The sequence below is a fragment of the Podarcis melisellensis genome, assembly GCF_964234715.1.
Source record: "Podarcis melisellensis genome assembly, chromosome: 12".
Lineage (NCBI taxonomy): Eukaryota > Metazoa > Chordata > Lepidosauria > Squamata > Lacertidae > Podarcis > Podarcis melisellensis.
The window spans coordinates 60,253,875-60,278,449 of record NC_138544.1 but is presented as its reverse complement, the minus strand read 5'-3'; the positions used below and the strand labels follow the sequence as shown (position 1 = coordinate 60,278,449).

Genomic DNA, 24,575 nt, shown 5'->3' with positions numbered 1-24,575 from the left:
CACTCTTGGCCTCGTCTGCTGCCTCCTCCTGTTTTCTGCTCTCTTACTTACAATGTGCTCTGCTGAGAATGACACTTGGGGGGCAGGTTCTAATGGCACTGGCCCTGACCGGGAGACCCCTAAAATCCCAGGCAGGGTGGTCTAAGGGGTGATGGCCAGGGGCAGATTTCCAGTGGCCAGAGAGAGGGGCAGTTTCCTCTGGCCAAAGCCAAAGAGCTTGAGGCAGTGGGAGCAAAATGCTTTGGGCCTGATGTTTTGGGCCGCCAGTTTCCCTGTGCCCCAGGGAGGTGGGTCTGTGGGGAGTGTTAACGGAGAAATCTGAGGGCTCCCTTGGACAAAAAACAAGGACACCAGCCAGGAAGACCAGAGCAAAACAGCAGCCAGTCGGCTTGGTCTTTACTGAAGACTGTCGCAACAGGACTCCCACCTGCCACCAGGTGGAACAAGATGGAAGCCCCGAACAAAAGAGCCCCCAAACTTTTATTAGCTGCTAATCCCCATGTTACACCCCCCAAAAACTACATCATGGTTACATCATGAAAGGGGAGGTCTGGTGGCCGTAATCTGCGCATCCTGGACCCTGCCCCATGGTTCCCCTTGCCCTCCACCAAACACCCATCAAGTGGAACAAAAGAGATATTTACATTTCCCTGTTTCCCAGCCAAGTTAATCCCACCCTTTTGTCTTCATCTGGGTTTGTTATTTCTGGAATGGCTACCTGTCTGGCACTCAGGTATCAGGATGCCAGGGATTATCCCTCAGGCAGAGGGGCTGCTGAGCAGCTGAGCTCACAGGTCTACATGAATTTCTGAAGTTTTCCCAGTGAGACAGTACATAGATAACATTTATCAGTGAATTCTTACATTTGGTATCATGCAGCAAAGGCCCTTTGAATAGATAGGAAGAAACTGTGATGAAGTGTTTTGTGGGGAGAAATCACAAAAGTCACAAAAGTGATTGTGCTGATTTTGGTAGTGGGCTGCATGTGCATGATATCTGCTGGAGGGGCAACACCCCCCCCCAACTTGTACATAAATTCCTGCAACAGGAGCACCATTAGGTCAGCCCCCCCCCTGTTGATGCTGGACGGAAGACAGAGAAAGAGAGAGGGGACTTATCTAGGGCAGGGCTGGGGAGACTTGGGGAGCCAAGCCCAGTGCTCTTTCTTGCGGTTGGGGGGGGGCGTCAGATCCCTTGCCCAGGAGGTGGACCTTTTCCAGACTGGCTCTGCCACTGATCTCAACCCCCACTCCGCCCCCTGCCCTGCCTTCCTGCCTCCCCAGGTGGCCGGTTCAAGAAGGAGATTGTGGTGGATGGGCAGAGCTACCTGTTGCTGATCCGTGATGAAGGAGGCCCTCCGGAGCTGCAGGTAAATCACTGGGCCCCCCTTCCTGGTGGGGGTCAGGGAGGGGTCTTGCTGTGGGTCCCCCTCAGCCTCTGGGGGTCACCTCTGAAAGACCAGGCTTTGGGGTACTCTAGCAAAGCTGACCGGGAAAGTTAGAGGAGCCCCAAATCAAAAAATACACAGAGAATGGAGATTATTCAAGGACTGTATAAGATTATATTCTAAAAAATGATATTATCCTAGCAGAATTGAACGATACTTGTATATAATAAACAAATTGAATAAATATACCAGAAAAATATACAGGAAAAAGCTATGAAAAAAACTGTGAGATAAAATTAAGACAATAGAAAAAGTACAACGAGAAAGATCGGAAGTTTCTTTCAGAAGACTTTATTAGATAAGACAGGATGTTATAACTAATATTTATTTCTTATTGTTAATTCTCTCTTGTTCTTGTTTATTTTTATTTTCTTTATACTTTTCGTTTTATATCTTCGTGTTTAATTTTGTTGTAACCATTTGTAATACATATGTAGGATGGTATTTTTAATTAATAAAGACGAATTTGAAAAAAAGAAACACTTCCAGGGCAGCGAGAGACCCCTCGGACGGGAGATCCAAACATGGGGCTCCTCTGTTGTCCTGTTGGAAAGGCTTCTCATGGGGTCCTGCTGGCCGCTGGGGGCGGCGGAGGCCATGCTGCTCTGACTCCCCCCCCCCCGTTCTTTCTCCAGTTTGCGGCCTGGGTGGACGCCGTGGTCTTTGTCTTCAGCCTGGAGGATGAGATCAGCTTCCAGACGGTCTACAACTACTACCTGCGTCTCTGCAGCTACCGCAACACCTCGGAGGTGCCCATGGTGCTGGTCGGCACGCAAGGTGAGTGGGCGTGGGGCTGGTCAGCGCAGGGCAGGACCCCTCCGTCCGGCCTCGCAGTGAACTGGAGGGTCAGGCAGTGGGAAGCCACTCTCTCTGGTCTGGGGATCATGGCAGGGTCTGGGCTGCCCTGCTCTGAGAAGGAAAACCAGGAATCCCACCCCTAGCAAACTGTCTTGTCCCAGAGAAGGGTGGGCGAGAGGCTGGTTTTGTGGACTCACCTCTGGGTTGCAAGGGGGCTGTCGTTGCTGTTCTCTCCCCCCATTATTATTATTATTTATTATTATTATTATTATTAAATAATTCATTTATACCTCACCCATCTGGCTGGCTTCACAGTTTTTCCTACATTGTGATTTTTGCATAGCGTGCACACACACACATCATGATTGGTGATATATATTGTCAGGTCGGAAATTATGAAACCGATATTACGATACAAAACTTGGACGATATATTGCCCAGCCCTAGAGACCTCCAGGTATAGGGTGGTATAATAATAATAATAATAATAATAATAATAATAATAATAATAATAATAATAATAATAAATTGTCCAGTAGCACCTTAGAGACTAAGTTTGTGCATGCACACTTCTTCAGATACCAAAAAAAGCTAATACCCAGAACAAACTTCACTGGTCTCTACTGGACAATTTTTTAATTTATTTCAACTGTGTCAGACCAACATGGCTACCTGCCTGAAAATAATAATAGGGGGTTGGCACAGATACAAAGGTAAGCCACCTTAAATGGCCAAATCCCCCCCCAGCCCGTTCTGTAGGATGGGGACCAGAACAGAATGCCTTTTCCAGCCTGGCTGGCTGGCCCACAGCAGCGTTTTGTCCCAGGTCTCACTTGCCCCACGGTCTCCACATTCTCAGGGCTTTGCTGCAGAGGGGAGAGACTGCGAGTCTTTGCCCCGAGGAGCTTACAGTCTAGCGTTTGCCAGTGCAGTGGCAACAGGAGGAGAAAAGGGGAAGGGGGGGTCGGGCGTAGCGAAAAGCAAGTGTGTGGGAGACTCCCCTTGGCACCTGGGCTCCGCGGTGGATGTGGACCCGGGGAGGGGGTCATGTCTGGGGTGCTGTGGGGGCAGCAGTTTTTGTTCACAGGAAGCAATTTATCAGGAGGAGGAGGCCTGGGGGGGTCTGCTTGGAAAGGCAGTGGGGACAGGGGGGCGCCCCTCTCCAGCCCCTTGACAGATGAAAGGGAAGGGGGCCTCTTTTCCTCCCCCCTGAACTTAGAGCAGGAAGGGGGGAGCTCCTGTGACACCCCCTCAAAAAAATGTGGTTGGCCTCCCACCCTTGTCCCTAACCATTGGGCAAGCTGGCTGAAGGGGCTGCTGCAAGTGGGGGGAGTCTGGCCTGGCCCCCCAGGCATGGCGGACTTTGTTCGTTTGTTTGACAAGAAAACCAAGGACAAAATTACTGCAAAATTACATGCGAAAAGTTAAAATGCTAAAGCGCCTTTAAGATTTGTGTCAACTTCCTAAGTGTCTGGACGGGCTTTTTGAAAGGTGTGTTTTTATCAGAGAGCCAGGAAGGCGCCTGCTTGAGGTCCAGAGGCAGGGAGTTCCCAAGGACACACTCAACGACTGAGTTTTTACAAGGGCGTCAAATGGGTGTGATGTGGCAGTGCCCATTCTGCCCACGGAGGCAACTGAGTGGCAGCACAAGGCGCTGGCAATGGCCGGCCTGGCATTGTGCCCAGGCCCTGGGGCACTGTGTGGGGCAGCAGTGACCCCTGCCTGCCCCAGGGAGGTTGGCATCAGGGGGGCAGATGTTCTCAGGCCTCTCCCTGACTCCCTCCCTCCCTCTCAGATGCCATCAGCGCCACCAACCCCCGGGTGATTGATGACTCCCGCGCCAGGAAGCTGTCGAACGACCTGAAGCGCTGCACCTACTACGAGACCTGTGCCACCTACGGGCTCAATGTGGAGAGAGTCTTCCAGGATGGTAAGTGGACGCCTGGCCAGCCTTGGCTGGGGCAGCAGGAGGGGAGCGGGGCTGCCTTGATGGGGCGCAAGAAGGAAGCCCATCTTTCCTGGCAGCAAGCGGGCAACGGCCTTTGCCCCGAATTGCCCTTTTTACCATGGTATGTGGACTGTTTTTTAAAGAAATGCACCATTTAGAGTAGAGACTGCTGGTCCATCTTGTGGCAGTGAGTTCCACAGGTCCCTTTATGTTTTGCATGGTCTCTGTTGGTGGCAAGGCAGTATTTGCCCACTTGATACCCCCCCAGGGGCTTTGGGCTGCAGCTCCCATTAGCCCCCAGTCAGCCCCATGGAAAAGGCGGTCTGGCGATGCCAGCCCAAATTCATGCATTTTGTTGGGTTAAGAGAGTTGTAATTTGAATAGGAGTCCAAGTAATTGTCACTGTATTTAATTGTGTTGTGCTTACATCTTCCCAATTGGGTCATGCAAAGAGCTCTCCTGCATAATGCATTTTATAGGGACCAAGGGGGTGGCTGAGGCCTGGCGCTCTTGCAGGGCCTTTTCAGCAGTGGCTTTCATGTGACGGTCACCTCCAGGCTTGACTACTGTAATTCGCTCTATGCGGGGCTGCCCTTGAAACTGATCCACAAACTCCAGCGAGTGCAGAATGCTGCAGCGAGGCTCCTCACGGGGTCTCTGCCATGGGAGCATATTCACCCAGTGCTTTTCAAGCTGCACTGGCTCCCGGTGGAGTACAGGGTCAGCTTCAAGGTGCTGCTTTTGACCTTTAAAGCCCTTCACGGCCTAGGACCCTCATACCTACGGGACCGCCTCTCCCGGTATGCCCCACGGAGAGCCTCAAGGTCCATAAATAGCAACACCCTAGTGGTCCCGGGCCCTAAGGAAGTTAGATTGGCTTCAACCAGAGCCAGGGCCTTTTCAGCACTGGCTCCAGCCTGGTGGAACGCTCTGCCTCATGAGACCAGGGCCCTGCAGGATCTGATTTCCTTCTGCAGGGCCTGTAAAACAGAGATATTTTGCCTGGCCTTTGGCTTGGAGCCAATTTGATTCCCTCCCCCTCTTTCTTTTCCCTTTTTTCTTTCTTCTCCTGCGATGAGGCTGCATTTTAATGTTTTAATGTTGTATTTTAATCTTGTTTTTAAATTGTATTCATTCAACTTGTTTTTATTATTGCTTGTTAGCCGCCCTGAGCCCGGCCTTGGCTGGGGAAGGTGGGGTATAAATAAAAATTATTATTATTATTATTATTATTTATATTATTATTATTGGCTGAGAGGGGAGGAGCCCTTGCAGTGCTTAGAGGCGGGGCCTGGTTCGGGTGAAAGCCTTCTGATTGGTCTGGGGAACAGCAGCCTGTGATTGGACCTGGAGGGCTCCGCTCAGGGAAGACAGGCAGTTAACTGCCCCTATGAGAAAGTCCTGGTGGCAGAGGGGAAAGTGGGGGGCAGAGACTTGGGGTGAAGAGCAGAGGGAGGGAGCCCTGCCAGGCTGCCCAAAACATGGGTGAGCGAAGAGTCCCAAAGGGGTCAGCTGCCCCAGCAGGCAGAAGTGCAACTGGGATAGCTTTTGGTGGGCTTGGGCCAAGGGCGGACGTTTGGCCCTGAGCATAGCTGTCAACTTTCCCCTTTTCTTGCGAGGAAGCCTATTCAGAATAAGGGAATTTCCCTTAAAAAAAGGAAAACATTGACAGCTATGGCTCTGAGGCGAACCTGGCCTGCCAGCACCCAATCTCAGAGGGGCAGCGGAGGAGGGTAACAGTGGGAAGTTACGGTGGCAGGGAGTTCCAGAGACCCCGAAATAGAGGTGGGGCAACCCATTGCCACACACACCCTGCAAAAACCTGTTGTGGTTCAGCCTCGCCCCCCCCATTCTTGCCTTTCCCCAGCCCATCGGGGGGGCAGGCACCCCAAGTGTGGCTGCTGTGCCAGAGATGGGGGCTGCTCCCCCTTTCTGGAAACTGCCCCCCCCCCGATGGTCGCCTGGGGCTTATCTCTCCCCCCCCCCCGCTTTTCCAGTGGCCCAGAAGGTGGTGGCCCTGCGCAAGAAGCAGCAGCTCTCCATTGGGCCCTGCAAGTCGCTGCCCAACTCTCCCAGCCATTCGTCCGTCTCGGCCGCCTCCATCCCCTCCGTGCACATCAACCAGGTAGGGCGGGCCGGGGGGGGGAGGGCATCTTTGGGGAGGGCCCTGGGTCTTTCCTGGGAGCTTGGAGGGTCTTTCTGGCCAGCCCCATGAGAGGGAAGAGGCTGTCCTGGGCTTAGCCCTGCAGGAAACCAGAGTTGTTGTTGTTTTTTAAAATTTATTTAATCATTTTTTCAATACAAACAACAACTGCAAAAGACACATACAACAAAAACCATAACACAATTGGACAATTCAGATTTGAATACACTGATATACCTATGACTACACCTTTTCAAGAATGTTTTCCCACCTCTCTCCTCCCCCCACTATCCGCCTTATCGCTTAAACATTCCTTCCAGATTTCTTCATATTAATTTGCATCGACATGCAGTTCGTTTGTATGTAGCTAATCTGTCCATATTATCAATCCATGTGCTCAATGGAATCTCTTTGCAGCTCTTCCAATTCATCAAAGCAAGTTTTTTTGCTTCTAATATAGCACGGTACATCCATTTTTTTGACCCCTTGTAATCTCCCACGTTTCCGGAATATAATTTAGAATTAAATTCAATTCCCCTAAATAACAATTTCTTTTTATTACTCTTGCTGTAAACATCCTCACCAGGAAAGCAGAGTTCTCGTTGCTCAGAGGTGTAGCCTCACCGAGCCAGACAGGCCTAGAAAGGGACATGAGAACCCAAAAGGGCCTTGCAGGATCTGGTCCCGTCCTCACAGTGGCCTCCCCAATGCTCGATATGGGAAGCTTGGAAGCAACAGCGAGTCTCCAATTGTTATTCCCCATCTTCCAGTATTCAGAGGTAGACTGCCCCTGGGCATGGAGGTTCTGCTATCGCAATAGATCTCTATAAGAAAAGCCCTTGCGGCTGGTGGTCCACCTTGTTCAGCATCCTGTCCTTGCAGAGGGCACCCAGATGCCGCCACCCCCCCCCCCGGTAGCCTTCAATGGAAAAGATGGAGAGAGGAAGGATTGCCCTGACTGGAGGGGAAGAGCTGGCTGGACCTCAGCTGGAGTGGCAGAAGGGGGGGCTGGTTCTGGGGGTGTCTGTGATGCCCTCTCTTTGCAAACTCAGGGGGTTGAGTGCCAACCAGCACCACCTTAACGCCAACCAGCACTTTCTGCATACTTGCGAGGCTCCCTTGCCAGGCTGGTGGGTAGGAGAGCTGAAAAGGATGCCAATGTATTTCACACCTGGCAGCCAATGCTCCACTTTGGTTTCAGATAGTATCTGGGTAGACGAGTCTTAAAAGCCCAGGACAGAAATGTTCACAGTCCACCAGCGGCTCTGGGGGCTCATTTGCCAGAAGTCATCTATTTAGCATTAACTCTGGCGGTTCCCGCCCCGCGAGAAGTGAGGTTACAGGGAACCAGGCAGAGGGCCTTCTAGGTGGTGGCGCTCGCCCTGTGGAACGCCCTCCCATCAGACGTCAAGGAAAATGAGCAACTATCTGACTTTTAGAAGGCATCTGAAGGCAGCCCTGGTTTGATGTTTTATTGTGTTTTTAATATTCTGTTAGGGACACAGGCGGCACTGTGGTCTAAACCACAGAGCCTAGGACTTGCAGATCAGAAGGTCGGTGGTTCGAATCCCCGCGACGGGGTGAGCTCCCGTTGCTCGGTCCCTGCTCCTGCCAACCTAGCAGTTTGAAAGCACAAAGTGCAAGTAGATAAATAGGTACCGCTCCAGTGGGAAGGTAAACACCATTTCCGTGCGCTGCTCTGGTTCGCCAGAAGCGGCTTAGTCATGCTGGCCACATGACCCAGAAGCTGTACTCCGGCTCCCTCAGCCAATAAAGCGAGATGAGCACCACAACCCCAGAGTCGCAACTGGACCTAATGGTCAGGGGTACCTTTAACTTTACTAATATTCTGTTGGGAGCTCTCCAGAGTGGCTGAGGCAACCCAGCCAGATGGGCGTGGTATAAATAAATTATTATTATTATTATTATTATTATTATTATTATTATTATTATTGTCCACTCGATTCTGACCAAACAAAGCTTCATGGTGTATATTTTGCTCTAGGAGGCGTAGTTTGGTCAGAATTGAGTCGATGCTTCCAGAGTTAATGCTAAATACTTTACTTCTGGTCAATGGGCCACCAGAGCCGCTAGAGGGCCATGAAATATTGTGTCCTAGACGTTTTAAACTTGCCTATCCATCTGAAGGTAAATGGCGTTTCTGTGAGCTGCTCTGGTTCGCCAGAAGTGGCTTGGTCCTGCTGGCCACATGACCCGGAAGCTGCACGCCGGCTCCCTCGGCCAATAAAGCAAGATGAGCGCCGCAACCCCAGAGTCGTCCGCGACTGGACTTAACTGTCAGGGGTACCTTTACTTTTTATCCATCTGAAACCCAAGGGGCAAATTGGTTTCCATATGTGATTTTTTTTCCAGCTCTTACTAGTAGAGTTGGAAGGGACTATTGTGGGTCATCCATCCTACATCGGCTCCCAGTACATTTCCAAGCACAATTCAAAGTGTTGGTGCTGACCTTGAGAGCCCTAAACAGCCTCAAAGGTCCAGTAGACCTGAAGGAGTGTCTCCACCTGCATTGTTGAGCCCGGACGCTGAGGTCCAGCTCCGAAGGCCTTCTGGCGGTTCCCTCCCTGCAATAAGTCAAGTTACAGGGAACCAGGGAGAGGGCCTTCTCAGTGGTGGTGCCTGCCCTGTGGAACACCCTCCCACCAGATGTCAAGGAAATAAACAACTATCTAACTTTTAGAAGACATCTGAAGGCAGCCCTGTTTTGGGAAGTTTTTAATGTGCGACATTTTAATGTATTTTTAATATTTGTTGGAAGCCGCCCAGAGTGGCTGGGGAAACCCAGCCAGATGGGCAGGGTACAAATAATAAATTATTATTATTATTATTATTATTATTATTATTATTATTATGATCCAGTCCAATCCCCTTCAATGCAGGAATCGCAAATAAAGCATCGCTGGCAGGTGGCTCCAAACCCTTGTTTAAAAACCTCCAAGGAAGGCGAGGCTGTTCTTGTTGATTCTGCTGCGGCGGGGGGGGGGGAGGCAGCCCCTTTTTTGGGGGGTAGGATAGGTGGTTTGGTGGTGTGGGAGGCCCCCCAGTGTCGACCCCCTGGCCTCACGTGTCCCCCTTCTTCCCCAGGCTGCCAACGGGAGCGGGGCCTTCAGCGACTACTCGTCCTCTGTGCCCTCGACCCCCAGCATCAGCCAGCGAGAGCTGCGGATCGAGACCATTGCCGCCTCCAACACCCCCACCCCCATCCGCAAGCAGTCGAAGCGCCGGTCCAACATCTTCACAGTGAGTGCCTGAGTGTCTGGGGGGGGGGTGCGTACGGGAAGAGGGTGGGTGGCGGGCTCCTTTGGGTGGGCTGCCTGCGCAGAGCAGCCCATTCATTGCCTGCGGGGGGCAAAGTGGGGCAACACCAAGGCATAGCTGTCAACCTTCCCTTTTTTGCGGGAAATTCCCTTATTCCAGCGCAGCTTCCTGCTGCTATCCCGGAGAGATTCCGAGGACCCTTGTTGCTTCCTCCTCAGTTTTAAGGGCCCAATTCCCTCCCCGCTTCTGTTCTTCTACAGAAGTCCAGATACCACGGGGGGGGGGGGGGAGTGCAGATTTCCTGCAAAAAGCACTAAAGACAAAAGTGCAAATTCATTTTGGAAAATCCTGGTGGGGAGGGTGTGGCTGCCCTTCAGGGAAGCAAAAGAGGCTGCCCCCCCCGGGGGGGGGGTCTTCCATCTTAAAGAATGGCCAGGGGACATGGTTGGCCAGTCCATACTTTTGAAAAATTGCATCCCTTCCAAAGAGAATCCTCAGGTGAGAGCTCTCCCCGTTTTTCAATCATCTGTTTGCAACAGGGGCCAGGGCTGTCCTGTCTTGAAGTCTTGACCATTGTAGAGAATCTGTATCTTTGAAGATGGGCAAAGGTTTCCTGATTTCCAATCGGAGAAAAGCCACAGACACGCTAAACCCCAGAGCCGGCATCACCTGGCCTGGAAGCAGCTGCCCAGCCCCCCCCCCCCGCCCAGCCCCACAAGGGCCACAGAGCAGTGCATGCCCCTCGGGAGGGAGGTGGGGGCACCTGGAGAGGCTGTGGGTCGTGCTGGGGCTCCTTGGCTTGGCTGTGAGGTCTTCTGCTGCATCCGGGGGGTGGGCAGGATGTGGAAGCTGGGGCTTGCCTGTCTGGCGCTCGGGCGGGGGCTGTGGGGCACAGCCTTTGCAAAGACAAACGACCCTTGTTCTCTCTTGCAAGCCCCACCCCCTCAGCCCACTTGACCAGACCCAGTCTCTGGGTCCCTGGGCCACTTCTGCACACAAACACAAACACACCCTGCCTTCCTGGGTCTCGGCTCTTCCTCTGCAAGGGGGCTGCTCCTGGCTGTGGGGTCCGGTGGGGGCCCTGGCTGTCCTTGCTCCTGCTTGCTTTGCTGCCCCCACTGCACGCGGCCCCTCCTGACGCTCCTGCTTGCTCCCGCTGGCTGCTGCCTTCCTCCCTGCTCCTCGCGGGCGGATGTTTGAGTGAGTGAGCGCTGCGCTGGCCTGCTCCCTCTCTCGCTCGCTCGCTCGCTTGCCCCCACTGCCACTCGGACGGAATGGCTTGCCGTGAGACCACCCCTCTTGCTTGGCGTCCCCCCCCCGAGCTCCCTGCGGATCTGCTCTCTTCACCATGCTTGCTCACGTCCATCCACAAACTGCTGCCCCGCAGCTGCTCTCACGTGGGGGTCCTTCCAGGGGGCGGCACTGGCGGGGGGCTCCGGACGGGGGCTCCTGAAGGGTCTGGCAGCCGGGGCTTCTTTGGCTGTTGGGGCACGGGGTGGGGGGGAGGGAGGGGACCCTGTTTCCTTGGTCTTCACCTGTGCACCCCTCATTCCCAGAAGCTCATTCCCATGGCTGCCGCTTCCCCCTGCCTCCCTCTCCAAACTCCTGCTGCTTCTGCCCCTTCCTGGCTGCCTCTCCTGCTCTCTGCACCAGCCAAGGAGGACGGAGGGTGTCAGTGTGTCTCTGGCCAGCAGGTGGAGGCAGAATCCTGCTTCCCTTCCTTCCTCCTTTCTTCCTCCCTCCCTCCCTTCCTCCCTCCCTCCCTTGGCTCTTCCTTCTCTCTCATCTGCTCGGCCTGATTGCTGCTGCTGCCGCTGCCGCCGCCGCCCCACCTCTGGGCTGGCCGGCCTGATTCTCTGTGTCCTTCCTGCCGTGCCCCAGACAGACAGACAGACAGACGCGCACACACGTCCTTTTCTGAGTATAACATGCCAAACTCTTTATTCTTTCGATATTTGCAGATATGTGCCACTGTTTCCAACTTTTCATCAACCAAAAGGCCTTTTCAACTCCTTCCAAATTAGAAGATCCCGTTGGTTTCCCAGCAGGCACCTCAGTACCAATTCTCTCACTTTTCATTGCCTCTCCAGGGCCGGATCAGGGACAGGCACTGGGAGTGATCTCAGATTAGCGGCCTGCCCTACCTGCCGCCTGGGTCCCCCTCCTCCCGGAGACACGCAGGAGCCTTTAGCCCCTCCTCCTCCCCCCCTCTCTAAAGTCTCTCGGAGGGAGTCTGCTGCGCCAGCCCTCTAAGCCGGGACTTTGCTGGGCGAGCTGGACTGTCCGCGTGCCGAGAAGGGGCCCTCCGGGGACAGGAAGACCGACAGAGCCGCCAGGAAGTGCCAGGAGATGGAGGGGCCACGGGACGCTTTGCCGCTGGTCGCGCCCTGCTACTTGCTCTCCGGCTCCCTCCTTCCTCCTGCATGGACTCCTCCTCTCCTCCTCCTCCTCTTCTTCCTCTTCTTCTTCCTCCTCCTCCTCTTCTTCCTCCTTCTCTGCCACGGCCGCCGCCGCCTCCCCAGACGACTATGGCTCTTGGAGGTCCCCTCTTTTGAGCTCGTCGGAGTGCGGGGCAAGAGGGCTGCTGCCGCCGCCGCCAGCTCCTCCTTTCCGACCCCCTTCCAAGTGCGCAGGGGCTGGTGCGGCCGGCTGCGTTGATGGACAGACAACGCAAGGGCTTGTAAGATGGACGGACGCCGGCCGAGGGCCGAAGGCTGCCTCCTCCCGCCATTCTTGTGGTTCTGAATGTATCGCTTGCGTCCCCCGCCGTGACTCCCGCAAGGCTCTCCACTGTCTCTCCAGCACCTTCCATGGACCGCTTCTCAGCAGACTGTGGTTTCCAGCTTCATCTAGTGATCCGTTTATTTATTAAGCTGATGGTGGTGATGATGATGATGATGATAATGATGAACTGGAGTTATTGCTCTTCCTCTCCCCGCCCTCCTCCTTTCTCTCTCTCTTTCTCTCCCCAAGAATCATGTTCTAAATGTAAAGTAGCTGTTTATTGTCAAAGCTCTTTTGTAAGGGGCTGACGGTGGCCCAGTGACATCCGCGACTTTGTATGGTGCCCGTGTGTTCACCAAATAAACGGTTGGATTAGTCGGGCTGGTGCCTTCTTTTCCGGCGGTGCTTTTGCTGCTGCTGCTGCTCCCGCTGTTGCTGCTGCTGCTGCTGTTGCTGCTTCCTCCATCCATGCTCACCCCATCCCATGCTGCTCTCGTCTGTCACCCATCCCGGGGACCAGGGGCGGGCGGGCGGGCAGGCGGGGCCGAGGCCACGGCAGCGCCTCCACTCCTCTGGCCTGGGGCTGGAGCAGAGAGCAGGCGGGGCTCCCCGGAGTCTCCAGGGGGCAGCCTCCCTTGCCCTGCCCTCCCTGCCCATCTAACGCCCCATGTCTCTTCTCTTCCAGTCTCGGAAAGGCACGGACATCGAGCGGGAGAAGAAGGCCCCGGAGTGTAAGGCGGACTCCATCGGCAGCGGGCGGGCCATTCCCATTAAGCAGGTTCGCGCTCTTCCCCCATCGCTGCAGCCCTGGAGGGAGGGCGGGGGGGCCAGGCGGGGGGGGAGCGGGCAGAAGGGGCGCCTGGGGCTCACCCACTCTTTTTCCTTCCCCGCGACCGAGGAGCATCTCTTTCTCAGGCCCATTGTGTTTCTCCATGCCAGTGTTGCAGTCACCAGCTCTGTGTTCGGCTACTCTGTGTGCCTACGTGTGTGCATTTGGGCGGCAGGGAGGAGGGGAGGCCTTTGCTATGCTCTCCAAGGTGCCATCGGGGGGCTGCCAAGCACCATCTGCTGGCTGGCGACATCTGTGGGACTCCATGTTGCTTGCTTGGGCCCTCGTGCAACGGTCAGTGGGTGTGGGGGGCGGGCACCATTCAGCATGGATCTCCAAAGGTTGCTGGGGACCAGGCCTTGCCCGCCATGCCAGGATGCAAAGGCTGGTTGCAGCTTCTTGTTGGCACTTGGCAGCCTCGCCTGGCATTGAGCCCTGGCCCTGAACGTAGATTCCAGGGGCCGGGGTGGCTGGCCTGGCTGAAGAAGGCCTGCATCAAAGGACGTCCTTCCCAGGAGCCGGTCAAGTGCTGGGCTGGCTCTCTGTGTCAGACCGCCTTCGAGAGGAGACCGAGCTCTGCAATCCCGTAAGGTGGTTTTGCTGCCATCTCCGCTACAGCAAAGGTCTCTGCAGGGAGATTTCCTCCAGACAGCGCCAGGTCTTCTGGAGGAAGCCCCCTGCCTTGCTGTCTGCCCCATTTGGGGAAAGGACCTGGTAAGCTGAGCTCTCTCTCCCCAGTGGGCAGCCCCTCAGGTCAAAGAAGGTGGACAGGAGTCGTGGTTGCTGGTTGTGGAAGAGGGGCCTTCTGGGGCTTTGGTGCAAAACGTCTCCTGGAAGTCTCAGGGGCAGGACTAGGGCAGTGTCGTCCGCCCCCTCGCCAACCCCTTTCTCTGTCACTGACACACACGGGCAGCTGGAGGAGGGGGAATCGGAAGGAGGAAAACGGCAGGAAGGGAAAAGGTGCAGCCGAGGGTATTGCAGTTCAGGCAGCCTTTGTGGGAAAGGGAAGCTGTTTCCCCAGGACTTTGTTGCCGGCCCTTGGCTTTTCGGGGGCCCCACCCGCCAGCAGCCCACTCCCCACAAGGGTTTGGACCCCCCCTTTCTCTCTCCCTTCCATGGAGGCCTCGGGGGACAGGGCATGATTTGTGCTGGCTCTGCTTGCCAGCCATGGGGCCTCCCACGCTCTTTCGGGGGCCGTGTGTCGGGGGGCTGACTGAGCCCCCTCCTGGCCTTGGTGACTGGTGGCAGCTGGGCGGGGCTGCAGGCCACACAGCCCTCCTGTGGCTTTCTGTCCGTGGTGGCTGGGCCGCCTTCTGTGCAGCATCCAGGTAGTTCTGACTGGGTTGTGTAGCACTTGGGCTGCCATTTTGGGGTGCTCTCTCCTCCTCTCCCCCAAATGCACGCCTGCAAGGCCACAAGGCTGGGAGGGCTCTCCTCACTCCTAGCCCCTCAACGTGCCCCAACCCGGGGCTGCTGTGTGAACTCGGTCCAGGGCCCTTGCCAGAGGTCTTCTGTTGGGCTGCAGAGCCTTGCTGGGGTTCCTTAGCAAAGTCTCCCTCCTCCCAGCTGGGAGCTTGGGGGCAGAAGCAGGCTCCCCACGGTGACTTGGGAGAAGGAGAGCCCAGAGGCCCGTCCTGTCCAACATCCTGCTCTTGCTGCGGCTGAACAGTTGCCTGTGGGATTCCCACAAGAGCACTCTTTACTCCCGTGGCCAAGGGTTCAGGCCAACCCAAGGCTGCCCCTCTGCGCTAACTGGAAGGTGCAGGCAGGGTCCTAGCCCCAGAGCTTCCCTGCAGACCCTCCCGGCCGGCTCCAGCCCCCTACCGCCTGAGAGTCAGGCCACAGGGCTCAGTCTAGGGTTCCCTGCCCCCAGCAGCCCCCAGGGGCAGCTAGGCAGGAGGGAAGAAGCCCCCCCAACCCAGCCCTCCATGCCTGGCTTGCACTGGTGGAGAGCTGGGCTCCTCAGTGGGGCTGAGCAAGAGGGGAGCAGCCCCCCACCACCTCCCTCCTCGTCCTGCCTGGGGTGCTCCCATCCTCCCCGGCCCCTGGGGCAGTTGCTGCGGCCCCATCCCATCCTGCAGAGGCTCTCCCTTCCTGGGCTGCCTGGGCCGGGTGGCTTCTCCTCGGAGGGAGCCGGGATCATGCTGGGAGCTTAGATTACATTTAAATTGCCATTTGCATTTTCCAATCAATACGCGACTTTACAATTAAGTTTGGTGTTAAAATTCTTAGCGAAAAGTGAGTGGAAGGGAGATTTGTGGAGTAAACGAGTCCTGTGGGGGCCATTGCTGCTCCCTGCTTCATTACCCTGCATATTGCTGCTGTTGCTGCTGCTGCCGCCGCCGCTGCCGCCTCCTCTTCCAGCCTCAATCTAGCAGCCTGGCTTGGCGGGGGGCGGGGGGGAGGGAGAGATGCGTGCATGTGGGGAGGAAGGCGGCCTGTCCCATCATGGAAGACCCCTTTCCCCCGGTGGGGACACACTGGTTGGGGGAGAAGTGGCTGCCGGGCGGAGGGGGTGGCTTGGCTGGAGGGGGCGGGCAGTGCCCTTTATTGGCTGAAGGCATCTCTTGTGTTGGGGGGGGGCTGCCTGCCTCCTGGCCTGGTTCATTTTGTCCCCAAACCCGTTCTGCCTTGTGACCTTGGACACACTTGACTAGACGGGAGTCTGTTGCGCCGCAGAAACCAGACCTTCCCCCCACCCCCAGGAATGCTTGGGGGGCCCCTCACCCTGTCAGCTGGAGAAGGGGGCTTCCCAACAGGACTTCCCTTCATGCCCCCGCAGTGGTGGTGTCCTTTTTCTGCACTTGCCAGCAGTAGTGGGGGCTTTATTTTGCTCCTTTGGGGACCTGAGGATGGGAGGTTCTCAGCTGACCAGAAGAAACTTGGCCTCCTCCTGGACCATCAGCAGCAGCAAGGTGGTCCCACGGTGGCCTGAGAAGAAAGAGGAGCAGGGGCGAAAGGCCGTGTCCTCCTGAATGTGCTGGAAACCTCGAGAGAGGAGGGGGCTCTTGCATTGGGACCCTGTTGGCCCCTGTGGGACTAGGTGGGCCTGATGGAGCAGGGCTGTTCTTGCGTCCTTCAAGGTGGGAGCCTTTGTGGGGAAGGAGGAGGGTCTGAGAGGGTCTGCCTGCTTGGGGGCATGGGAGGCAGATGGAGGGGCCTGTTTCTGGACCCCACCTCCCTTCAACAGCAGCAGCAGCCAAGGTCTGCCTCTGGCCTGCCTAGCCTTGGTCTATTGGCTGTCCGCGTTTGCCTTCCCTCCCAGTTGCCTGGGGAAGGAGTGGACTGTGGGAAGCCTAGAGGCTTCCTCGGTTATGGTCAGCCCAACCAGGGATGAGCATCCACGGGGCCTCCTTGGGCTGTGGGGACCCCAAGTTCAGCCCCCGCCAAGTGCCCGTGGTCTCCTTGCAGGCTTTGGCCGGCTCAGCCTTGACCTCTGGCCCCAACTGGGCACAGCTGGGGGAAAGGCACCACCTGCAGAGACTGGGCAGGGCACCCCCTAAACTGGCTGGTGTGCTGTGCCTCCATCTCTGGCCCTTGGGCAACGGCCCTGCCTGTCGGGCTGCTGGGCCAGGGGGGCTGATTTGCCCCACCTGCAGCGGAGTTTGGTCTCTGACTCTCGGTTTGGGGCCTGAGAAGATTGCGGAAGAGGGCTCAGGCCTTGCCTCCCGCAGGGCAGCCAGGCAGCCTCCACGGAGAGGCAGCCCCTTGGGCTTCCAGGAATGTCCATTTTGCTTTGGAACACATTGCATTCTCCTTTTCCTATGCCTGAAATGGATTGCTTCAAATTGGATTCCTGTAACATGAACCCCCCTTTTTTTTTTACTGCCAATGTTTGGGCCCCATGTCGATTGCATAGTGGAGAGACTGAGGCAGGGCAAGCTTGGCTTCTGGGCATCCCTGGACTTTTCCATGGAAGGGACTGCGCTCTCGGCGGGGGGGGGGGTGCATCCGGGTGCCGTGTGTACAAGGCACAGTCTCTGCGGGAGGGGGGAACACCTTCTGTGCTGATAGGGCTGGGCAGAGGGGCTGTGGCCTGGCTGCCCCAGCTCAGTTGTGGGGGCCCTCTTTGCTGCTCTCTCGCTGCCCCTCCGTCTTCCTCGGCTCTTGGCTGCACTCTGGAGATCACAGACAGGAAGCGACTCCAAGACGATGGTGCCGGGTCCTGGCGTGAGATGCAATTTAGCTCTTGGGGTGCGGTTGGGGAGGGCAGGAGATTTCTGCCTGCCTGTCTTGGCTTCTTCAGGCTGGGCTGTCTTCACAGAAGCAGCGGGGAGCCTGGTCTGGCCAAATCCTGCAGAGGCAGCACTGGGCGCCCCCTCACCGTGCAGGAAAACACAGCCTGGGTGGGGCAGGGGGCATTTGGGCAAGAGGCCTCCCGCCTTTGTACTGACCAGGCGCTGAGGCAAGAGGCCTTGTTCCCCTTCAAGGATCTGCCTGTGCCTGAGGGCCCCTTTGCTGTCCCAAGAGGCCGAGCACCCCAGGTCCCCAGGTGGGGAGGGGCAGAGGGGCCCAGGCAGCCTGGGCTCAGGGGCAGGGAGGGGGAGAGAGCTTCTGAGGGAAGGGGGAGCCCCTGACTGGGCGCCCCTGTGGCCAGAGGGGGCTGCTGAGCAGAATCCCTCTAACACCTCCCCGCTCTGTGCCCCCCCCAGGGCGTCCTCCTGAAGCGCAGCAGCAAATCCCTCAACAAGGAGTGGAAGAAGAAGTACGTGACCTTGTGCGACAACGGAGTCCTGACCTACCACCCCAGTCTGCACGTGAGTCCCCTCCGCCGCCAGGGAGAGCCGCGGGGTCCCAGGCTGGCCTGGCCTGTGATTAAGGAGCTGGGGGGGGGCTGCTGCGTGGCTGCTCAGCTCTTTGTCACCAGTGCCAAGAGGGGGGGGACATGTGTGTGGCGGCCGCCCCATCCGTCTCTGTCACTTCCCCGCTGGGGCGCTAATGGCTTCTTCCCCATCTTCTTCCTGCGCTCTCTCTCTTGAGCACAGTTTGCTGCTGAGATGAAGAACCGCCACGGACACAGAGGGGGAACCTGTGGCGCCGCGTCCCAAGGCGTGGCTCCCTTGGACGGGGAGCGGGGGGGTGGGAAGGTGGCACTTTCTGGGCTGCCCCAGGCCGGGCGGCCTGTGCCCGTTGGCCACCCTGGCCCTGACCCTGGCTCCTGACGGCCCTGGACAACCACAGCTTGAGCCCTGAAGAGTGTGACCCGTTTCCCCACCCTGCAGTCATACAGGGGACTCTGGTCTTCCTCAGCTGGGGGGGGCAGTGAGAAGCCCTCCGTTGTGTGGCCACAGAGCGTCCAGGACGCCCGAGAGCATGGACCGCAGGTGGCCTGCCTGGAATTTGGCTTTCTGGCCTCCCTTCGAAAGAAGGGAGCCCGGTTCTAGATCTCAAAGCTGCAGAGCAAAGTTTGTCCTTGTGCAGGGAGCAGTCTTGGAAGATGGAGACGCTCCCCTCTTGGTTCCCTCTTCCTCCATAACTCCCACCAGGCTTCCTTCTCTAGTCAGCTGACCAGAATACTCCGGATTCCGCAGCAGACAAAGAGATATAGCCCCCCACTCCATAAATCAAATGCTCAAGGGCATAAAATCTGGAGAGCAGGAAAACCGTTCTGCCAAACACGGCTCTCAAGCACAGAGGGAAAGTGGCAGGTGCAGAGCAAGTGCCAAAGACTTTCTGGGGACAGGTTGTTTCACAACTTCTCTGGGTGGGGGTTGGGGGGCTGTGGCCATTGCAGCCAAGGGGGCACCGGCCCCCTTCCCACTTCTTCTGGGGGTGCCCTGGTCCCTCCTGGGCTCATCAGGCAGCCTCCGTCCGCCCAGGGGGTCACCCTTGGCTCTCTCTGCCTTGGCTGGGCTCCCCTCGAGCACTGGAGCATCTTTCCACGCACAGCCTCTGCCTCTCTGCCCTTCCTTCCTTCCCTCCCTCCCTCCCTCTCCCCCCCCCCCCCGCACGAAGGAGGCGCCTCCCATTCTGCAGCCATTGAAGCCATTCACACAATCACCTTCTGTTAATTCTATCTGCAACATCAATTAAATTGTTTGTAGAAGCTAATTGAATGTGGCTTAATCACACATCTTAATAGCTTTCCACGCTTTGAACTCGTTGTTAATTCCAGTAATAAAATGAAATGAGAGAACTGGCTGGGTAATTAGCGAGGAGGCTTGGGAAGGAATTGCTGTTTTATGGCAGGCAATAAATGCGGTGCGTTGGTGACCGCGGTGCTCTCCGGCAGGCAGGCAGGCAGGCAGCCCAGCCAGCACCAGGACGCAGTTCTGCTGAGACAGGGGAAATCCTCGGGCTCCTGGGGGTCCCTGCGCTGGGCGGGCGGAGCAGGGAGGCCTTGGGGCACAGCGGCAGGTGGAGGCCTGTGTCTTGAGGCCGCAGCGGCCGTGAGGCCTCCTCCTCTCTCTCCTGGGCTGCGTCTCAGGATCATGCCTCCTCCTCCTCCTCGCCGGAGTCTCAAGGTGCTGGTGCCGCAGGTGCTGCTGACTCTGCCTAAGCGGCTTGGTGACCTCCTTGGGAACTGGAGCGGACCCTTGCCGCCTCTCTCTTGGAGGCGAAGTTCCTGCACTCCTTGCCTTGCGCTGGGGACGGGCTGCAGGGACTGAGAGTGCACATGGGGACACAGCGCTCCCTCCCTCTTTCAGCACTGCTTCTTTGGTCTGACCTTAGAAGATGCTTGGAAATTGGGGGGGGGGGTGGAAGAGCAAGAGCAAGCCAGAGACTCATGGGAGGGGGGAGGGAGCTCCATCAGCAAGTGCGGGGGGGGGCGGAGTTTCTGTGGTTGGGTCCCGGCCCATTCCTGGTTCCTGTGGCCAGATGGCGTGGGAAGGGGAGTCTCTCTCCCATTTCTGTGTTCACGGAAAGCCACTTCTTCCAAAGCACACATTGCTCCCAAGGGTATTCACAGACACCCCCTCGGTTAAACCACCCCTTTCACCTGAGTAGGAAGGGGGCTGTCGCAGGAGCAGCTGCCATTGGGCAAAGAATTCTTGCTGGTCCAGGTCCTGGGCTTTGCCGGTTCTTGGGCCACGAACATTGCTTCCACTGCGCTCTCTTGTGGTTGTGGTGCGGAGAGAAAGGCCCCTTCAAGGTCGGGGGGGGAGGCAACCTGAGTACGAGGGGGGGGATGCCAGACCGATGGTGCGAGAGACGACTGAGCCCCACTTCCTCTGCCCCCCCCCCAGGACTACATGCAGAACATCCACGGGAAGGAGATTGACCTGCTGAGGACGACGGTGAAGGTGCCAGGCAAGAGGCTTCCGCGGGCCACGACCTCCGCTGCCCCCAGCGCCAGCCCCAAAACCAACGGGCTGGCCAAGGAGAGGAGCAGCATCCAGTTCCCCGGAGGCTCCAGTAAGAGCGGGGCGCGTTGGCTATGGGGCAAGGCTACGGATGGGCAGGGGGAGCGTGGCCTGGGCAGTCAAGAAATGCTGTGGGGCTGGCATATGGGAGCCAAAAGCACAAAGACCCGGGGGGGGGGGGAAGGTGCTGGTGCAGTCAGAGGCCCACAGGAGAGGCTGCCTGCCCTTGCCATGCCCTTTGCCCAAACCTGGCAAGGAGCCTTGCGGCTTCCTGCCAGTGCCCAGACCTCCCTTCCCTTGATCTGCAGCCTCTCTTAGGTGCCCCTTGCCTGCCCCTGCTGTGTGCCTGCAGGAGGAGGGGCCACAGGGCTACAGGCCAGCCCCTGTCTCTCTCCCCACCCCCACCCCCTGGCAAGAGGATGGCCGCCGCTGCCCAACTTTGGAGCGCTTGACTTCGCAGCTCAAATGTTCCTCTAATGGAATGTAGATGGAGTGATGGAGGGAAGGGAGAAGATGAGCAAAGTGCCGGCTCTATTAACGGTTTTCAGTGTCTAATTAAATGCAAATAACTAGCATTAAAGCCCCATTACGGCTGAGCATCCAAGCCCTCCAAAGTTGGGAAGTTTGCAAAGTGGGGGCTTTGTTTCTCGGGCGAACGCAGCCGTTGCCTGCAGGTGGGTGGACAGAGTGTGCCGGCAAGGAGCAGTTTCCCCCGGCTCGGGGCGCCTGCCCACCTCTGCCCGCCTCCCCTGCCAGCCCTGCTGAACCTCTCCCTTCAGTCTGGCAAGTTGGAGGCTGGGGAGAAGTCTTTTGGAAGAGGAAATCTGGTGTTCTGACCGAGGGGCAAGGCCAGGGTCTTAATGGGTGGCGATGGAAACAGAGTCCCCTCTGGCCCTTCTGAAGGCCCACTGGCCGCTGGTGGCGGAATCTTTTCAGAGATCCCACAAAAGCTGCATCCACAACAAATCTCCTTGTTGTTTCTGCTCCAATGCGCATGTTTGGCATTCATGGCTCCAGCTCCCTCCAGCTGGCTTTCTGGGGGGGGCCTCTCAACGCTGCAGCTGGGAGCCAGGTCCCGGCCAGCCTCACATGCCCTGCCACAGATGGGTTGGGGCTGGGCCCCCAGGCAGCCTCTGCCCTGCCCTGCCCTTGCCTGGTGCTGCTGCTGCTGCTGAACATTGGAGTGCCCGGTGCTGTGCAGAGTCAGTGCCACAATGTTCCCACCCCAGCAGGGCAAAGGGGGTGGCACGCAGATGGGCGCTTGGTGCACAGGAAGAGGGGACCTCGGTGTATCTAGAAGGGAGTCGATGTTAGGGTGGAAGGGTGTATTTCCTCCTGAAGGTCTTAGGGGAACGGGTTGGGATGCCTGCCCAGGCTCCACAGGGGTCTGCTCCTCACCTTGCCTGGTGCGCGTCTGGAATTCTGCGCTGGGTTCAAGAGGAAGGAGAGGTTTGGGCCTTGTGGAGGGGGGCAGAGTGCATCCGGACTGTGGGGCTTGCTCTGCCCTTCCACCCGTGGCGTCATTGGTGCGCGTGGGGCTGGCTCGTTGGCTTGATTGTTCCCCTCTTAAGCGCGCATGGCTGGCATGTGCTCTGCCCTTCGCCCCGGCCAGGCACGTGCCCTGCCCCCCCCGTCCCCCCGCCCGCACCGCAGGGGCAGAGAGCGCGATTGGCTCCCCCAAGCCCGGTTGCTTTGCCTGCTGTGATCATGTCACGTCGGGCTCTGTCGATGTTAACATCTCATTATCTTTGTTACTGTAATTACATTATCCGCTGCTTTATGCAGAATTATTCTCCAAGGACTAATTGATGGATCCATGTTTAATTCATTAATCATTAGCATCAAATTCGACAATTACAGTGCACACTGATTGTGGAATTTCAAATGTAATGAGGGAAGAATTAACAAAGAAAAGGGAAACCTGTTTGGCTGCTGCTCTGCTGCTCACTACGGGGGTGATGACATTGAGGCAGGGGGAGAGGCGGGGGGCGCTGGGCAGCGGAGGGAGGCAGGCAGAGCGAAGACCCCTCCCTCGCCCCTGGAAGCAGGGGTCTCTGGACTCCCCTGCCCTGGGAATGGGGGCGGCCTTCTTCAAGAGGTCTCTTCCCTGCCAAGGCAGAGCGGCCTCAGGTGCGAGGCATGGCTGCAAAACAGTTCCTCTCCTGGCAGAAATGTCCATGTGGCTCCCCACTGGATCTTGGCCGGCCCCTCTTCTCTGTCCAGGCAGCCCTGCTCTTCCCTGCACATCCCCTTTGCTGCCTCCTTAAATGCCCCCTTAGCTGTGCCCTTCCTCCCCCCCCCTCCGTAAAGTTTTTTTTTCTTGTGTTGAAATCTATCAGAAATGCAAATAAATGATAATAACAGCAACAATAATGAAATTTTAGTCTAAAAGGCCATAGATGGCTTAATTAGACAAAGGCCTTTACTGTTTTAAAAGCATGCAATGATATAGTGTATGACTCCTTAGCAAACCCAGCTATGCATCATAAATGGAAGGTGTTATTTGGGGGGTTAGAAGCAGCCTGCAGACCTTATAATCTTGTAGAAAGTTGCATTTTAAGGCTCGGAGAATGAAACCGCTCCGTCATGTAATCGGTGATGAGCAGCAGGGCCTTCAGCTCTTCCGCTGAACTGCATGCCGTTTTCCCCATCCTGGCGCCTTCCAGACTACAACTCCCATCAGCCCAAGGGCTACATGACACTGAGACTGATGGGAGTTGCCCTTAACTCAGGTGTGTCTCTTTTACACCTGCCCCACACAGCCCAAGCAAGAGGCACACCTTTGGCATGGACTCATTTCTCTTCGCTGAATCCATGCCTGGAAGATCCATGGATCTCTTGATGTTTTGTAAAATGGATTGATCATTTTTATTTGATTTTGCAAATATAATTTTATAACAGTCCAAATGCAGTGGTACCTCTGGATGCGAACGGGATCTGTTCCGGAGCCCCATTCGCATCCAGAAGCGAACGCATCCGTGCATCCGCACATGTGCGGATCGCAATTTGCTGCTTCCGTGCATGCGCATGATGGCATTTTGAGCATCTGTGCATGCGCAAGCGGCGAAACCCAGAAGTAACATGCTCTGTTACTTCCGGGTTGCCGCGGAGTGCAACCCGAAAATATTCATCCCGAAGCTACTTCAACCCAAGGTATATATATAGAGATTACTCTGAATCTCCAGACTTCTCCCCATCCCCTTCATGGGTCCTATTATTTACATTTAAAACTGCATATTATTCTGTAATCAATCTATCCATATTATTTTGTTTGTTACGTTACAAGTGAGATTAAAATCCTGCTGATGTTTTCATCCGCTTGCAGTGGTCTCCTAAATAGATTATAATTTCCCCCCATTCTTTTTAAAAGTTTTTGTCCTCTTGGGTTCCTGAGCTTTCCAGTCAACTTTGCCATTTCGGCATAGTCCATCTGCTTGTTTTTCCATTCCTCTCGTTCTTCTGTCCGCCTCTGCGTGTGTTTTGTAAAATTGAAAAACAGCCCAGAGAGGTGGGCTAGCAAAGGCCATGAGGCAGCAGTTCTGACTTGGAAGGTTGCAGCTGCGGCTGGGGAGGGGGGGGCTGCTCATCCTTTCCCACTTGCCATTCCCCTTCCCTTGTCTAAATTCCCCATGCCCTTGTGCCTGGCACTGGGAACAGGCACCTGGGGGGGGGGGCAGGTTCGGTCATGAAAAGAAGCTTGGGAGAGAAAAAGTGTCTCTTCCCTCAGCTCCCCCCCCCCCCCCACACTTTTTAAAGTTTTATTTTTGCTTTAAGAATTCAGGTGGTGATCTGGGTGTGGAGCTGGCACACCTTGGCTGGGCCCTTGGCTTTGTTCCCAGGGGTCCTGCCAAGCTTCCCCCGTCCTCCGGTGGGCGGAGGGGGCCTGAGTTTGGGAGGCGCCAGCAGCGGCCTCACCACTGTGTAGGGGGGGTCTGCTTGGCAGGTCTGCCTGGCTCGCACCAGCCGCTCATTCTTGGGGGGCCTGCACCTTTATATTTTGATTTGTGTCATAAAAATTTGTACACTGCTTGATTATTAAAAACCAAAACCTCAAAGCGGTTTACAAAGGATAAAGGAAGGAAATCAAGATGAAAATACAGCTG

At 56.4% G+C, this 24,575-nt stretch overlaps 1 protein-coding gene across 3 annotated transcripts in view; it reads left to right on the top strand.

Moving 5' to 3' along the window:
* The window catches only part of AGAP3 (ArfGAP with GTPase domain, ankyrin repeat and PH domain 3), a 99,092-nt gene that overhangs the window by 51,582 nt on the left and 22,935 nt on the right, over positions 1–24,575 (top strand). For 2 of the 3 annotated variants that reach the window (XM_081931533.1, XM_081931532.1), the window contains exons 4-11: positions 1,284–1,369; positions 2,083–2,224; positions 4,041–4,175; positions 6,191–6,318; positions 9,442–9,597; positions 13,025–13,117; positions 17,821–17,925; positions 20,356–20,524. In XM_081931533.1, the coding sequence (XP_081787659.1) occupies positions 1,284–1,369; positions 2,083–2,224; positions 4,041–4,175; positions 6,191–6,318; positions 9,442–9,597; positions 13,025–13,117; positions 17,821–17,925; positions 20,356–20,524 (1,014 nt within the window). Of the gene's footprint in view, positions 1–1,283; positions 1,370–2,082; positions 2,225–4,040; positions 4,176–6,190; positions 6,319–9,441; positions 9,598–11,576; positions 11,718–13,024; positions 13,118–17,820; positions 17,926–20,355; positions 20,525–24,575 lie in introns of those variants that run through there. The other variant, XM_081931534.1, reaches the window with a different exon arrangement.